This window comes from Phodopus roborovskii, unplaced genomic scaffold (genome assembly GCF_943737965.1).
Source record: "Phodopus roborovskii unplaced genomic scaffold, PHOROB, whole genome shotgun sequence".
Classification (NCBI taxonomy): domain Eukaryota; kingdom Metazoa; phylum Chordata; class Mammalia; order Rodentia; family Cricetidae; genus Phodopus; species Phodopus roborovskii.
In genome coordinates this window covers 48,511,799-48,527,508 of record NW_026126480.1, presented here as the reverse complement: position 1 = coordinate 48,527,508, position 15,710 = coordinate 48,511,799, and the positions used below count along the sequence as shown (strand labels likewise).

Below are 15,710 nucleotides of genomic sequence, written 5' to 3'. Positions count from 1 at the left end.
CACCAACACGTGGGAATATGTCCACCTGCCTGTCAATCCATCCACATTAATCCATTCATTGGTCAGGTTCACCTTATCCCGTGCACCAGGCACTTCTGAAGGCAGCTCTTGTGACATGACACCCAGGACTTATCCCTGACTATTCCCTCCTGGACTTGCAGTGGTGACAGCATTGCAGGGTACTGGCCAGTTTATGGCAGAGCAAAGTACCAAAGCAGAACCAAGTACCAAAAACAGCCGCAGAGTAATAAGGTGAAAACGAGAGGTTAAGTGCATGTGTGCATGCTCGTGTGTGTGTGTGTGTGTGTGTGTGTGTGTGTGTGTGTGTGTGTGGTTAGCCTTTGTAGCAAAGGAATTACGAGGGAAAAGACTAGTGTCATCTTGCAGAAGGTGTGGTAATGGGAGGAACTGCCCCATGGCAGTGAGTTGTTCCCTAGAGTGTGGCTAATGCTGACCCCTGAATGATGAAGTACCACCAGGCAGGGTGATGAATTCTTTGTTCATACTCTGCCCTTAATCCTCACAGAAACTCCAGGAGAGTAGAGCTATGACTACCTCCATTTATGGGTGGTGAAACCAAGGCTCCATGAGGCTAAATGAGTTTCCTTAAATTACACAAATTGTAAAGCAAGCCAGAATATCTCTCTTCTTCCTTCCTTCCCCTCCCTGCCTTTCTCCCTCCCTCCCTCTTTCTGTTCCTTCTTCCCTCCATCTCCCTCTCTCTCTACCTATCTGTATCTGTATCTCCCTCTCTATCTATCTCTATCTCTATCTGTATCTGTATCTCCCTCTCTATCTATCTCTATCTCTATCTGTATCTGTATCTCCCTCTCTATCTCTATCCTATCTCTATCTCTCTATCTCTATCTCTGTCTTTATCTCTATCTGTCTTGCCAGAGTTTCAGATTTCTTTGTGTAGCTCTGGCTGGCCCAGAGTTCTCTATGTAGACCAGACTGGTTTTGAACTCACAGAATCTTCCTGCCCGTGCTTTCTGAGTGCTGTGAATAGAGACCTGTACCATCACACGCAGCATCTGGAGACATTCCTAACTTTGAGCAGCAGATCAGGGTGTTGCTTGCTGGCAGAATGGGGTCTTGGTAGAGTTGTTGATGGTCATCTCTATCTGGGCCACTTCCTGGACACTTCCTCCAAGGGTACAGTTTGTTTCTGTTAGTGGTGGGGTTTCAGTATGTCTTGAAGACTGCATCTTGGTCCTGTGAGTCCCCTCCTGAGGCTACTGCCTCTATGGAGGTCTTGGCTGGCCCTAGTACTTGCTTGAGGATCACTTTTTTTTTTTTTTTTTTTTTTTTTTAAGACAGGGTCTCTCTACATACCCTGGCTGTTCTGGAATTTACTCTGTGATTCAGGCTGGCCTTAAACTCACTGAGATCCATCCACCTTCCTTGGTCTCCAGGGCGCTGGGGCTAATGGCATGCGCTACCACTACCGGCCACTTGAGGCTCACTTTTTTGTTGTTTTGGTTTGTTTTTCAAGACTGTTTCTCTGTAGTTTTGGATCCTGTCCTGGAACTCACTCTGTAGACCAGGCTGGCCTCGAACTCACAGAGAACCCCCTGCCTCTGCTCTTGATTGCCAGAATTAAAGGCAGGCACCGCCACCGTCCTGAGAGGCTCACTCTTACAGATAGGGTTTATCAGAGATCTTGCTGAGTTCCACAGTGTCCCAGGTTAGCAGATCCTTCCATTCTGTATGCTGTGTGGTTTTTTTTGTTTGTTTGTTTGTTTGTTTTTGTTTTTTGTTTTTTTGAGACAGGGTTTCTCTGTATTGTTTTGGAGCCTGTCCTGGAAGTCACTCTGTAGACCAGGCTGGCTTCTGTAGATTTGCCTGCCTCTGCCTCCAGAGTGCTGGGATTAAAGGCCTGAGCCACCAACGCCCGGCTTTGTTTTGTGTGGGTTCTGGGGAACAAATCCAGGGATTTTTTATATGCCAGCAAAGCATTCTACCACTCAGCTATATACCAAATGCTAAAGTGGCTTTTATTTTTTGCAAAGATCTTATTTAACTTTAAATAATTTTTCTGCCTAAGTGCTGCCCATATTTTCTATTTCCATTATTTTCATCATCAATTTTCTAAATTTTCCTCAAATTATCTGCTTGTTCCCCCAGTTCCAAGAGGGTGAGGAAGGCCTTTGCAGGCTTGCTTTTCCTATCCACAACAAATACAGATATACTACTTTCTTTTCTGGCCCTATTCATTATAGCACTTGCCATTAACTGATACTATGATATTAGATATTTTACTAGTGTGTCTGATGGGTGCAGCACCAATACCACCACCACCCAGTCTTGTCCTCTGACTGGCACTCACTGAAAACACCTTAACAGTCCAAAGTGGCACATACCTTTGGGAGCAGAGCACTGGGAGGCAAAGGCAGAGGCAGATGGATCTTCCATGAGTTAGAGGCCGGCCAGGTCTACATGGTGAGACCTAGAACAGCCAGGGCTATGTAGAGACCCCCTGGGGGAGGGAGGGGGCAGAGGGAGGGAGGGAGGAAGGGATGGAGAACTCCTTGATATGCTAATGTGAATTTATAGTATGAGCATAGCCTGCTGACTTGGGCTTCTGGTATTATTCTGCTTCACTTTCCTTTTCCTTATGGCTTCTTTTTTCCTGTCTTTATTGCTTAAGAATGTTTCTTTCTTGATATCATGTATTCTCCACCCCACTTTGACACAGTCTATGTTGGCCTCAAACTTGAGAACTTCCTGTTTAGTCTCCTGAGTAGTGGGGCTTGCGTGTGTGCAACATCACACTTGGTTTGTTGTTGCTGTTTTTTAATTTAAAAGGATTTTATTCTTATTTATGTGTGCATATCTGTGTATGTGTATATGCCATCTGTGTGCGGGTGTTCCCAGAAACCAGAGAACCTTGGGTCCCCTGTAACCTGATGTGGATGCCAGGAACCTAACTCAGATTCTCTGGAAGACCAGCAGTGCTTAAGTCACATTTTGCATACCATGAGTGTGCATGTGTGTATGTATTGTACCACATGTGTGTGCATGTGTAGTGTGTGTGGAGATCAGAAGAGGGTGTTGGATCACTTGGAACTGCAGTCCTGGTTGGTTGTGAGCTACCATGTGAGCTGGGAATTGAATTCTATCCTCTGCACGAGCAGCAAATGTTAACTGCTTAAGCCGGTACTCCAGCACAGCTCATATTATTTACTTATTTTTAAAGAGAGATTCTTTCATTTAACTGACAGTACTTTATTTCAAAACATTTTTTAAAAAGTTTCTCGAGACAGGGCTTCTCCATGTAGCCCTGGATGTCCTGGAACTCACTCTATAGACCAGGCTGGCCTCAAACTCACAGAGATCCATCTACCTCCCGATGCTGGGATTAAAGTGTGTGCCACCACCACCCAGAATTTAAAACATTTTATGCTTTTATCTGAACATGTGCCATGGTAATTTGGAGAAATTAGTTCTATTATGTGGGTCATCAGGTCATCAGATTCAGCAGCTGATTCATCTTGCTGGCCCTGGTAGCATGCCACCTTCTTCTTTTTTATCTTTTGAGATAGGGTCTTATGTATCCAGGCCAGAGAGATATGACAGTCTTTCTCCCAACTGCTGGAATTAAAGGTGTATGTCTGGCTTATAGCACACTTTCTTCTTTTAATTTTTTTTAATACACACACACACATTTTGCCTATACACATGTATGTGTACCAGGTGACCTGAGACATCAAGAGGGTGTTGGATCCCTGAAACTAGGGTTGGGGCTAATTGTGAGACACTATGTAGGTACTGGAAACTGAACCCAGGTCCTCTGCAAGAGCAACAAGTACTCTTAACCACAGAGCTGTCTCTCCAGCCTCTAGAACATATATTCTTAAATCCAATGCTTTTTTTCTTGTAAAAAACATCTGTAGGTAGGAGCACTTCATCTGAACTAGATATAAAAAAGGCAATGTGAATAACTGGGGACCTCAATGTGTCTGCTCTGGCTGTGTGGGTCGTCCCCTGTGGAGTGACAGATCAAGATCATACTGGAACCTTGGTGTCTCCGCAAATGCTGGCTCAGCAACAGTTCCTGTGTGGGAAGGTCTCATGCATTGTCAGTTCTGGGTAGCTGGACTCCACAGAAACCAGGTGGAAACACAGAGGCTAAGTAAGGGCAGGAAGTTGGGGGTGGGAGTAGAGGCTGCAGTGCAACCGTGGTAACCAGGGCTCTGCCTCACAAGAGAGAGAACAGTCACAGAGAACAAGTCAGAACTAAAAAAAATATTTCATTTCATTCTGAATAAAAAACAGAACAGACAGAACTCTTGTAAATTCTGAAAACAATGTCATTGCTACAGAAAATTTCACAGAAATCATCAGGGAGTGTGGGGACCAAGGTACCTGCCCTGCCATGAAGGCTGCCTATCTGGAGTCACACAGGAGACTTGATGGGGCCAGCACAGGCAGTAGTAGAGCCTGAATCAGGCTCAGGGTGCAACCTCTAGCTGCTGCCTCAAAACCCAGTGGCACAGAGGGCTGTGGGTCTTCAGGATCGCTGCGTGCGGGCACCTTTGCGGCTGCGAGTGGCCCACATGCCCCGCTTCGAGTGGTAGTGGTGGTAAAAGTGACGCAGTCGAAGCCTCTCCACCTCCAGCCCTGCCTGCAGGACCCTGGGATGGGTGGGTGGGATGTCAGAGCCCTGGTTCAGGTGCTGTGATTCAGGGCTGCCTGAGACTACAGGAGCCTGAGCATGAGTGGAGCAGTAGGATGGAAGGGCTTTTGTGGGTCTCTAAGGTCCCATCAGGGGCAGTTTAGCAAGAGGAACCCTGTGGGGCCCTCCCACTGGAGGAAGATGAGATTTCTTGGTATGAAGTAGGGGAAGGCAGTCACCTGTCCAGAAGTTCCCAGTCCTCGCCTCCCCACTGGTCACGGAACTCCTCAGTGTTCATTCCTCCTACTCGGTCGAAGTCTGACTTATAAATTCCGAAGAGGCCAAATCCATTCACTTCCCAGTAACCTTGGGGTGGGGATGGTGTCCATCAGGCAGTGTGGTCCTTAACATTCTCTCCCCAGGGAGGACTGGAGGACCTCAGCAGGACTTCCAAGAAGCCTCCTCATTTTGGAGACTCTTAGGAGACTTTGTATTAGATCATAACCCATGAACTCACAGGCCCATGGAGAAGAAGGTCTTATGAAAGCTGCATGACCCTTCACTTCTGGGTACTTACTATGAGCTATGGATAGGGGCCTGGGTTTACCCGGGGAACCTAGGCTTGGATTTTGCCCTGGTGGTTGTGAGAACCTGGAGTTCCTCGGGAACGCTCGGGTCCTTACCATGTGGATCCCACGGTGAACTTCCACATCCCAGACGCATGACCACAGGGGCGAAGGCCAGCTTGCCCTCCACACAGTGTTTTCGGATGCTGTCCAGGATGTTAGGTGGGAAGTGGATGTGCAGGTCACAAAGGAAAACGATGCTGCTGGGGTCCTGTAGGTTGGGAGGTCTGAGCCCTGCCCACCTCCCCAAGGTGAGCTCAGCACCCTCATTTCTCTCCCCTAAGCCCTTGACTGGCCCACAGACCTCCACTGCATCCACTCCAGTTTGCAGGCCTGCAGAGCGTTCAAAGTTTCCAGTTCGTTTCAGGTACTGGTACCTGAGGAAGTGAAGGAACCACAGGGATCATCGAGGGAAGTAGATGGTGTCAGCACAACCCACCTCCCACAAGAGGAAAGATCTTTGGCCTCATTATGTGGTGGCTACAGTCATCATTACCGAGGTAGCTGAGCCGCGCGCAAGGCCCGCTCCACGTCCATGTCCTCGCTCTCAAAGTCCACTAAGATGATGTTGAAGTGCGAATCCCCCGTGTGCACATGCAGCGCAGTCATATCTGCCAGGAACTGTACTACCCAGCGAGCCTGATTCTTCACTGGGAGAAGGGGTGCCACTGAGTCAGCATGACTGGACAACATGGTTTCTCATTTGGAAGATCCTCTTCACAGGCACCTATGCCCTTGGCATCCCGCACCACCACCAAGGCATACATACCTGGCACAATGAAGTGAACCATGACATCCTGACGCCAGGCCAGATGCAAAGGCCGGCAGAGCTCTGGGCGACTGTCTGGGTGGATTGAGGCGGCAGGAGGGGGCTCAGGGCTTTCTCCATACTCATCCCCGATACGCGCTCCAGGCAATCGCAGGAAGACATATTCTGATAGGCGCTGGCGGCTGCCCCCACGCTCTTGTAATTCTAATTCCAGAAGGAAGCGGCTTCCACGTGCAGAGTCGCGGCGCTTCTCCACATTGACGATGCGCAGAAGAGAGAAGCGCCTGCGAAGCAGGGCTGATTAGCCAAGGGGAGTAATTCCACCTGACGTCCCCGCCCACTTCACCCCAGCAGCATCAGGCAACAGCACTCCTCAGACACCATGTAACACCTGCAACCTGCTCCGACCTTCCCAGATACAGGTTGACCTTCCCACATCTCACTTCCTCAGTCCAGCAGGAAGTAGGGAAGCACTAGAAGGTGCTGTGAGCCTGGGATTGTCATGGTCTCCCAGATGAATTCCTTGCCTGATTTTCTTTGTCCTGGGGTGCTCTCTCAGTCCACTCCTGCTATGATTAGCCTCCTACAGAGCCATAAGGAGGAGGATGTTGGTTCTCTCCTGGCCACCCCCCCCCCTTCCAGCAGGCCCCTCCATTTTGTCTCAGGCAAGAGTTCTCAGGCCTCGGGCTATTCATTCTACCTACCTTCTCATGACAGCTAGTGCTTCTCTACAGTAACCCATCAGTGTGACTTCAAATAGGACCAGACCCATACATGTGACTCATTGCCCACCCCAAGTCAGGAACCTCTGCTCCCACAACCAAACACTCTTGATTATTCCTTGGGGCTACCCACACCCTAGTACCCAGATGTGCAAAAGTGAGGTTATCCCCGGACCACTCAGGGTGGACAGTCCATTAAAGAGATCATGGGACTGTGCCCAGAAGCTACTTTCAGGAAACCTGTCCTCTGAACTACTTGGGACTGCCCTGCACCCCTCATGACAAGAGGGTCTTAGGCCACCTCATCACTGCCCTACTTGAGGACTGTCATGCTCTTGTCCTCTGGATCGGCACCACACCTATGTACAACCCCTGCCCTGTTCAAAACTTCCTGTTAAGCCTGGCTCTTTCTATCCACAGGCTAGACACCTTGTCTCGATGTCCTTGATTTTATCAAGGCCCACATAAGTTTCTAACTTTCCTCAAGGCTGACAATGTACAGAACAGACTTTCATAAGAATTCAAAGACAAATCATGGCCCTAATCTCCCTCAAAATGGGGCAAAAACTTAGATTCCTAAGACCTGGAAGGCCAAGGGGTCAGTGGGACAAGAGCCTTGAACTCTCCCCACTTGAGTTAGACATAGTCTCTTAGGCCTTCAGTGCTCCACAAGGAGAGGTTTGGCAGTGCTGAGCTCAACTCTTCAGTGTCTCTTAACACTGAAGACTGCTCATGACCTGGCTGACAGTGACAACTATCCCCTGTAATCTGGATTCATCCTAGAGTTCAAGGTGATGGATTTGGGGTTTGGCAGTCTGGGATATGAAGCCAGTCTTGAGTGGGGCTCCAGAGAGCCCTTCAACCTGGGTGAGGCAGAACAATAAGGCACTTATCACTGGAGAGGGAAAAGGAGATCAGAGAGCAGCTGAGAGCCAAGGAAGGTCTGAGGTTTCTGCGGGAAACAGCATGCCCTTTCTCCAAGCAGCAACCTGCCCCGTACCCGCCATGGCGTGCATTAAGCCGCTCCATGTACTGAGCCACCACATCCACCGCCTCCGCCTCAGGAAGCTGCAGGTTCCCCGAGACATTGCAGCGCAAGTCGTTCCAGTCAGAGCGCAGCAGCTCGAAGTCCATGGCACCCACGCTGAATGTGCGCTGCCAGTCAATGGCATCCTCGCGCCAGCGGCCCGGGGGCTGCCCAGCGGCCTGGTCCTCCTCTTCCTCACTATCTTCTGATGTGGCCTCATCACCAGGGGCCCCATCATCCTCCCCTTCTTCACCCTCTCCAGGCAGCTGTGGCCTAGACACCTGAGACAAGCTCAGGAAGGAAGTCACAGGCTGTGTTTCCACTGAGGAGTTCAAGTCCACTGTGGGCACCACGAATCCCTGTCCATGCAACCGGCCCTCTTGGCCTCCCTGGGTGGTCTGTGCCCTGACTGGGGGCTTTAGTTCTGTGAACTTGGAGCCACTGGTCCTATAGCCCTGGGTCCGCGGTGGATGTGGGGGTGCCCGCAGCTGCACTCTGGGCAGAGGCTTGGGGCGTAGGAAGACGCCAGGGAAGGGTGGCCAGGGTGAGTCTTTCAGTGCCCTCGGGGAAGCCCGCTGTCCAGGTCGCACCCTGGTCACATACACTTTTGAGGGTGACTTCTCCACAGTTCGGGGAGGTGGAGCTCTCCCCAAGAAAAGGGGCAGGGGGCGTGGGGCCCAATTCAGTGCCCGGGAGTGTCTGGGGGTCTGCTCATCCAGAGGACTGGTCATAGGTGGGGTCGGGGTGTCTGTAGTACCAGTGGAGGCTGTTGGGATGGGGGTCCTGTGGTTCTGTCGTAGGGATGCATCAGTGGGCTCCAGACTGTCTAATAGTTCCTGCTCATCCTCGTCATCAAGGAAGTCTGTAGAGAGTGTCTGGTAAGTGACCTGAGTACCTGGCGGATGTGTGGGAGGACAGTAGGAGTGGGGCACTCACCATCCGGGTTGAGGAAGAGGAAGGCTCTACGTTGAACTTCTTCCTCATCTTCCTCTCCTTCATCCTTGTCCATCTTCATGTATTTATAGAACCCAAACCTGAAGGAGAAAGGGCATCAGAGACCTTCCTCATTGAGGCTTTACCTCACTTCTGATAAGACAACCTTGCCCCCCAACACACACACACACACACACACACACACACACACACACAAAACCTACCTTTCCAGGTATAGTGGGGACTCACGGTAGAAGCACTTGTTGTCTGTCTCCATATGAGTGAGACGGGTGTGGTCATTGGGATAGATGAAGGACAGGTACACCTGCAGGCAGGGCCAAGAGCTTAGGGGCAGGGCTTGGGGGAAAGGGTTGCTTTAGGAGGCCTCTCTCATTGAGCACTTACAAACTGTAGTCCTTGGTATCTGGCTATGGGAAAATCCTTGAGGACATAGGTAGGCGCATAGGCACAGGGCTCCAGTACATTCTCCAGGCTCAGAGGTTCCATCCGAGGAGCTATAACAAAAGGGCTGTCACTTGGTGGCCTGGTCCTCACCGCACTCCACTCCATCCTCACCCTCCTCTGGAGCATCCTCTTACTGAGGAAGAAGGTGTCCCTGGGGTCTGGCTGCAGCATGTCGGCGCTGGGTTCCTCATGTGGTGGGTATCCCCCTACATGGCTGGCTGGAGACTGAGGCACATGGGTCACATGGTCCATCTTCAGAGATGACTCATCTGAGAATAGAAGGATGTCTGGAACTTCAGCCTACCCTTCACCATCCCCATGCTGAGCCCATCAGAACCCAGCCATTCCCCTAAGGAAGTACCCAGCCCTCACCTGTGTACAGGGAAATGTGAGCGGAGCCAATGATCTCGAACTTCAGACCAGGCAGGAAAGCTCGCCACTGGGGGTGTGGGGATAGGAAAGAGGTTGGATTGTGGTAGGCGGCTTTCCTTAGTTCGGGGGTGAGGGACTAGAGAGTGAAAATCCTCCAAGGATGTAAGAAGCTTGGTGGGGAGAGAGGGAAGGAGGGGCTTAAGGAAGATGCACCTGACAGAAGCCCCCAAAGGTTGAGGGGCTCAAGGGGCACACCCAGGCCCCATCCAACTTCCTTCCCTCCCTCTTCCTTTCCTCCAAGGATTGCTGGTTATAAACTATGACCCCATTTTCTCTCTGGTTTTGCATGTTGCCTTCCTGAGGTCACTGTTGGATCTTCCTTAGCCCCAGACCTAGGACCTGCCACCAGATGGCCTCCCATGCCCCAGCTCCATGGTTGCTCCTGAGTGTCCTTGTAGATGTGTGCCTCCCACCTCTGTAGATCTGGGGTTCCTGGGGGGCTGACTCTGGACTTCTGTTGCCGGCTTGTCCTAGACCTTTATACCAATACCTCTGCTTTCCTGGGGCCATCAAGTCCCCCGAGTCTCCACACTACTGAGTTGGGGTGACATGTAATATCCTACAGTGCTGAGGCCACTCCCTTTGTGGCCACTGCACCGCATCCGCATCCTCCAGGCTCTTCCACCTTGCTGTGCAACCCTTCTCAACTACCTCCCAGCTACCTGTCTTTCTTCCCTGTGATGCTGATACTGATTTTCGACCTGACTGGATCTACACTCACTGAAGACAAACTTCTGGGCATGTCTGTGAGGGATTATCTAGATGAGGTTAATCAGGGGAGAAGACCTACCCTAAAATGTGGGCAGTACCATTCCATGGACTGTGGTCCAAAACTGGATAGAAAGGAGAAAGTGAGCTGAGCACCAGCATCCATCTCTCTCTGTTCCTGACTGCAGATGCAATGTGACCAGCTGCCTCACGCTCCTACTGCCAGGACTCCCCCTCCACAATGAACTGAACCCTCAAACTTCCAGCCCAAACAAACCCTTAAGATGCTTCTTGCCAAGTACTTAGTTACAGTGACAAGTATGGCAACAAAAAAGTAACAATACACTTTCTCAGGTTCTACCTCTCAGCTTCCCATTGTTCCACAGTGGCAGGAGGGATTCCTGGCATGCAAACCTCACTGCCCCACTCTCACACGACAGCCTGAGCAGTTAGTTCAGCATGGCATTTATAGGTCTGGCATGATCAGACGTCTCGGGGTCTCAGAAGATGCTAGAAAATGGGGGCCAGTTCTCCAGGTACAGAATTTACATGCCGTACTTCCTACTGTACACTTTCTCCACCACGTCTCCTGGTGAAGGGCTGCTTTTAAGTGCAGCCCCTCTGAGCATCCAGCAGGCACAACATGCCCTCCTGACCCTGGCCCATGTCCCTGAATATCTGCTTTATCTCCTAGACTGGAAATCCCTTTGGGTTGTGGACCACCCTGAGTGACTGCGCAATAAGGACATGGGAAGTGGATGGGAGAGCTGTGGTCTTTGGAGCTCCTCCAGGGGGCAGGCCACACTCACACCCACTTCCACATGGTCTGAGCCCTTGTCGTCTTGCTTGTGAAGCAGTTCAAAGTAGTATCTCCGGGAGGCCATGAGCCTGTGGACATAAGGAGCCAGGGTTGTCTCCCACCAAACAGAGTAAGAGCCTGGAGAGTGGAGAAAGACTCTCACATCCCTCTAGGAGGGTCCCTCAGGAGGATGTGTAATAAGGGCAAGGGTGATACCCAGCCTCCCTCTCACATGCCAACACATATGTGTATACACACGTAATGCATGCACCCTTAGTTACTCACCGCCGAGGCTTAGACACCTGGGAGCTGAACTTGGTGAATTCTCCAGGTGCTGTCCACTCAGAGCCAGTCTAGGGGGTGACACAAGGGGTGAGGGTAGAGAAGCGATCACATTTTCCTTGTGGGCATCTGACACATTAAAGAGGCTGTAAGAAGCCCGATGGGTATGGGTGTGGTGCCGACAGAGGAGCTAGGGCAAGAGGGCAGAACCTACCTTGCCCACAAAGGCTACAAGCTGGGCAGCTGCTGGGCTCTCATCCAAGCTCAGCCAGAACTCAGAGTTGTCATCCGAAGCCACAGAGAACTGGATGTCTCCTAGTCCATGGGACAGAGGCTCAGGAAGCTGGACTGTTCAAGACATCTTGTCCCTGGCATACCCCACCTACTCACCATCTCTGGCTGGGTGGATGAAGCCAAAAATCCGGAGTCCATAGTTCTTCCACTTAGGGGACACAGCTAATTTTGTCACAGTAGTGCGAGTCTGCCGGTAGTGCAATAGCCATTGACTCACAGCTCATTGCATGCCATGCCCACTTTGCCCACCCATCCTTTCCTGAAGTACTCACATGAGGAAACAGCGGGAAATGCAGGTTCCTTCTCAAGTGGCCCACAGCACCCCCACACCAGTCCTCAAATACGTGCAGGTTCACCTGACCCTTGAACTAGGGGGCAGAGGGCACTTTTGCTGTTATACAGCCTGCCTCACCCCTCCTCCTCCCAGCCCAGCCCCATTCAACGCAACAGAGCTCACCTCTTCCCGCCATGGAGGTGTCTGGTGGGTAAGGTTCAGTGGTGGTGGCTTCCTAACTCCTCCAGGAAACAGCATGTTTGGGACCCGCCCCTCAGGCTGCAGGAAAGGGGAGCTATGTCAGAGTTCTAATGGCAGGAAGTGTCACAACTGCACAGTTCATCTAGGTACACACAGCGAAGCAGAACTTCATGGTCCCACTTTTGCACATTATCTAAGTACTCTCCACATAGACACTTCCAGCCAATTTGCCCAGGTAGATATGCACCAACAGGGTACACAACATGAGCAGATCACCCATTACCCAAACACGGTATCTAAGCTCACATACAACCCCTGGCTATCTATCCATCCATCCATCCATAAATCCAGGAGAGTGGCCTCTTGTGCATAGTTATTTCTGGTCACTGCTTACCACCTGCTCCTCTTCATGACTTTCACTAGAGTCCTCGGCCCTCTGCGTGGATGACACCAGTCGGACACCCTTACTGTCTGTCACACCAGTCAGCTTCTCACCATCTGCAGATGGTATGTGAAATGTGTCAGGACCCAGACTCTCTAAGGTCAGCATAGTTGTTGTTGGGGTCAGATGGAGGGGAGGGTCAGGGAGAATTGCTAAAGTTTCTGAACTTGTGCTTCTTCATTTTGGGGCCCTTCTAGAACCCACCTTGGGTGGGCAGTGCAAAGTAAGAGTCCTTCATCAAGCTCTTCTCCAGTCCTGGATGAATGCTGGGAGCAGAGCTATATACATACCCAGGCTGTAAAACTATACAAGCTCACCCCTATCTGGTGATCTTCTGAATGGCTTTGCCTTGGGAAGAATTGCAGATGGCCTAGTACCCTCCATGCCTTTCCCATGTGCTAGGGTGTTTGCCTTCTGACTCTCCCTATATTTATACGAAGAATGTCCATAACTGCCCCTCCAGTTTGGAGTAGACCACATGTACCTTATTTCCACTTCCTGGACCTTCTCCCTAATCTGTATGCCCACTGCATGTCTGGGTGCCTACTCTTCTGGACTTGCATCTTCAAAGGCAAGAAGTTTCACTTTATCCTAGTCTTGTCCCTCCTGGTGCTTCCAATGAGAGACACTGGATCCAGGAACCCTTCCTGTTTCCAACTATGCTTTGCATCCACATCAGGTCCTCAGGGCAGATCTTGGAAGCCCTGACACACTTCACATGATACCAGAAGGCTCTGAACTGTCTCTAGGTGCTTGCCTGCAGGTGGTCTCCTCCCTTGAGATTGCTGTGGTGCCTCTCACTTGATCCACATGTAGATACTGACCAGCCAGGAAGTGAGCAACCAAGACTCGCTGAGTCAAATTCCCAGAGCCTGGCCCATCAAGCTAAGTGCAGGCACCTGGAGTACACTGGGAACCTTCTATAGTGGCCCAGGCCACCATCACCATCTTGCAGGAGCTAAGTAAGCTTCAGCACTGCCGGGAATGCAGACAGGCTGCTGGCCCAACCTGACTTAGAGAAATCTGGAAGCAGAGGCTGCTGGACACCCACTGAAAGTTGCCTACACCAAATCCTGACTACAGTTCAAAAAGTCTTAGGCACATGCTCAGCTTCTCACAAGCCTTGTAGTGCCTGGTGGGATCCCAGGTGTCCAGATAAGAGATGGGCTTCAGCCCAAAGTAGAGTGTGTGTGTTTGGGGCCCTATCCTTGCAGCCCAGGCTGCTTCTAGCAGTACCATTGGGCAGCACTGATCTTCCAGGATCCAGAACAGATCCCACCCACCCAGGAGTAGCAGAGCCAGCTGCCCTAATAATCCAACCTTCAGCACTGGGGCTCCCTGTCTTCACCCCTTCCTGGTTGGTCTCAGTCAGAATCAAATTGCTCAGGAAGTCGGCCAGGAGGCCTGTGGCTGTTGAAAAACCCACAAGGGGAGCTGATGGGGGCTGGGTTTATTGGTACAAGGTCAGCTCTGGGTTCAGACCTTGTACAATGCTTCTCTTAGGGATAGAACTGTGCCAGGATATCTTGAGGATGTCACAGTCATAAGGTACATGATTGGGATGACCCACAGACTTTCTTTGGGACTGGGATCTGTCTCAGATCCTTGGCCCAGGATCTGGTGGAAGATGTATGGAAACAGGTGTCAGGCACATGAGGAGGCAGAGGGCCTTCTGAAGGTATGAGACAGGAGCAGGGCTGAATAGGGAGTTTTGGATCCGTCAAGTGAAGTGGACCAGGATGCCATAAGTCAGTGTCACTGCTCTCAGTCTCTTAGAGGAGAGACACTTGCTGGTCAGTCCACCAGCCTCCATCACAAGGCTCAGACACAGCCTGGCTAGGCTCTATTTAGCTTGGTTGGGCTTCTCTGGTCCATTCCCTGCTTTTTCTACCTAGCTGTCATGGATGCCCACATTGCTCTGCAGCTTTTCCACCAAAGTGTGGGTCAATGGCCACCATCTCCAGAGGCTCTCCCTACTTTAGCCCACAGGGCTCACCAGGTCTGAGTTGCTTTGTGCATCTTCTACCCACTCTTAAATGTGCAGACTACAAGCATTTACTCAAGTTAGCATTGGTCTCTAGCACACAGGCATCTCAGTCCACAGTCACAGGTGTACCCACGGTTTCCAACTGTTTTGCCCACTCTAGGCAGATAGATCCCTCAACACCACCTATACCCCCACAGGAGACAAGGAAACTGAGGCCTTGCTAAGTAGATAAGGGCCTGCCAGGCCTCTTGGCTGAAGGCCCAGGTGCCCTCAATAGCCCACCGTTAACTCCATCACCACTGGATCTAAGCTAGATTCCAGGGTCCTAAAAGGTTAGGGATGCGTCCCCAAAAGGGCCCCTGGCGTTATTGCTGACGTAATCAGAGGTCCCGCCGAACAGAGCCGCGACCCCTCCCCCAATATAGCGGAGCTGGGAGGAGCAGAACATCGGGGGCTCTGGACAGTCAGACCACCCGCGTCTTGGGAGGCCCGGGCCCTCACGCCGCGCGCCCTCGCGTACCTCGCCCGTAGCCCAGCCGCTGGCGCAGAGCGCGGCCCGGGCGCACCAGGCTCCGGTGCACGTACGTGAGCCACGCGGCGCAGGTGAGCAGCAGCAACAGCAGCAGCAGCTTCATCTGCTTGCGGACCTTCTTCACCGGGAACCACGGCATCGCGGCGCCACATTCAGGGGCGTCGCTGCGGCCCCCCGGCCCCGCCTGCCCCGCCCCACATCCCCCGGCCCACCCTGCTGCACTCAGCGCCTGCGGCCCCGCATGGCCCTTTGTCCACTGCCGGGGCTATGGGATTCGGTCGCGACGCCCAGGCTGCTCGGGCCGCGGTCGGGGTGGGCGGCGGGAGCGGCTCCTTGAGGCGCTCCCCCGCCCGCCCCTCCCGGCTGCTCACGCTCCTCTGGCCGCCGCGGGACGGAGCAGCATCCACGCTGCGGTGCTACCCACCGTGAAACGGGACCGGCAGCCGCGTGGCTGGAGCCAATCGGCCGCGGCCAGCCCGCGAACAACCAATCCATGATACTCGGAGGCGGGGCGGTGCGTTAGGGTGTGCCAGTGGTCCTCACCACGCGCGCACTCACCTGGTCTGCGTCGGCCACGCGCCCGGGGATGCGGGGGATTG

The 15,710-nt window shown here is 52.0% G+C and overlaps 1 protein-coding gene across 2 annotated transcripts; it reads right to left on the bottom strand.

Annotated features, from left to right (window-relative positions):
• Positions 1-4,233: 4,233 nt before the first annotated feature.
• Positions 4,234-15,308, bottom strand: B4galnt4 (beta-1,4-N-acetyl-galactosaminyltransferase 4). 2 transcript variants are annotated; one of them, XM_051193319.1, is made up of 20 exons: positions 15,100-15,308; positions 12,545-12,648; positions 12,133-12,228; positions 11,948-12,043; positions 11,772-11,862; positions 11,596-11,696; positions 11,385-11,452; positions 11,110-11,188; positions 9,533-9,599; positions 9,295-9,429; positions 9,101-9,210; positions 8,920-9,020; positions 8,699-8,796; positions 7,736-8,624; positions 6,014-6,297; positions 5,741-5,894; positions 5,549-5,621; positions 5,302-5,455; positions 4,858-4,984; positions 4,234-4,637 (listed from the first exon to the last, which is right to left on the bottom strand). In XM_051193319.1, exons 1-20 carry the CDS (start codon positions 15,248-15,250, stop codon positions 4,514-4,516), a joined length of 3,102 nt encoding a protein of 1,033 aa, XP_051049276.1. In that variant the 5' UTR covers positions 15,251-15,308; the 3' UTR covers positions 4,234-4,513. The 2 variants fall into 2 exon arrangements, with proteins under 2 accessions (XP_051049276.1, XP_051049277.1); XM_051193320.1 differs by lacking the exons at positions 11,596-11,696; positions 11,772-11,862; positions 11,948-12,043.
• Between the last annotated feature and the right edge of the window lie 402 nt (positions 15,309-15,710).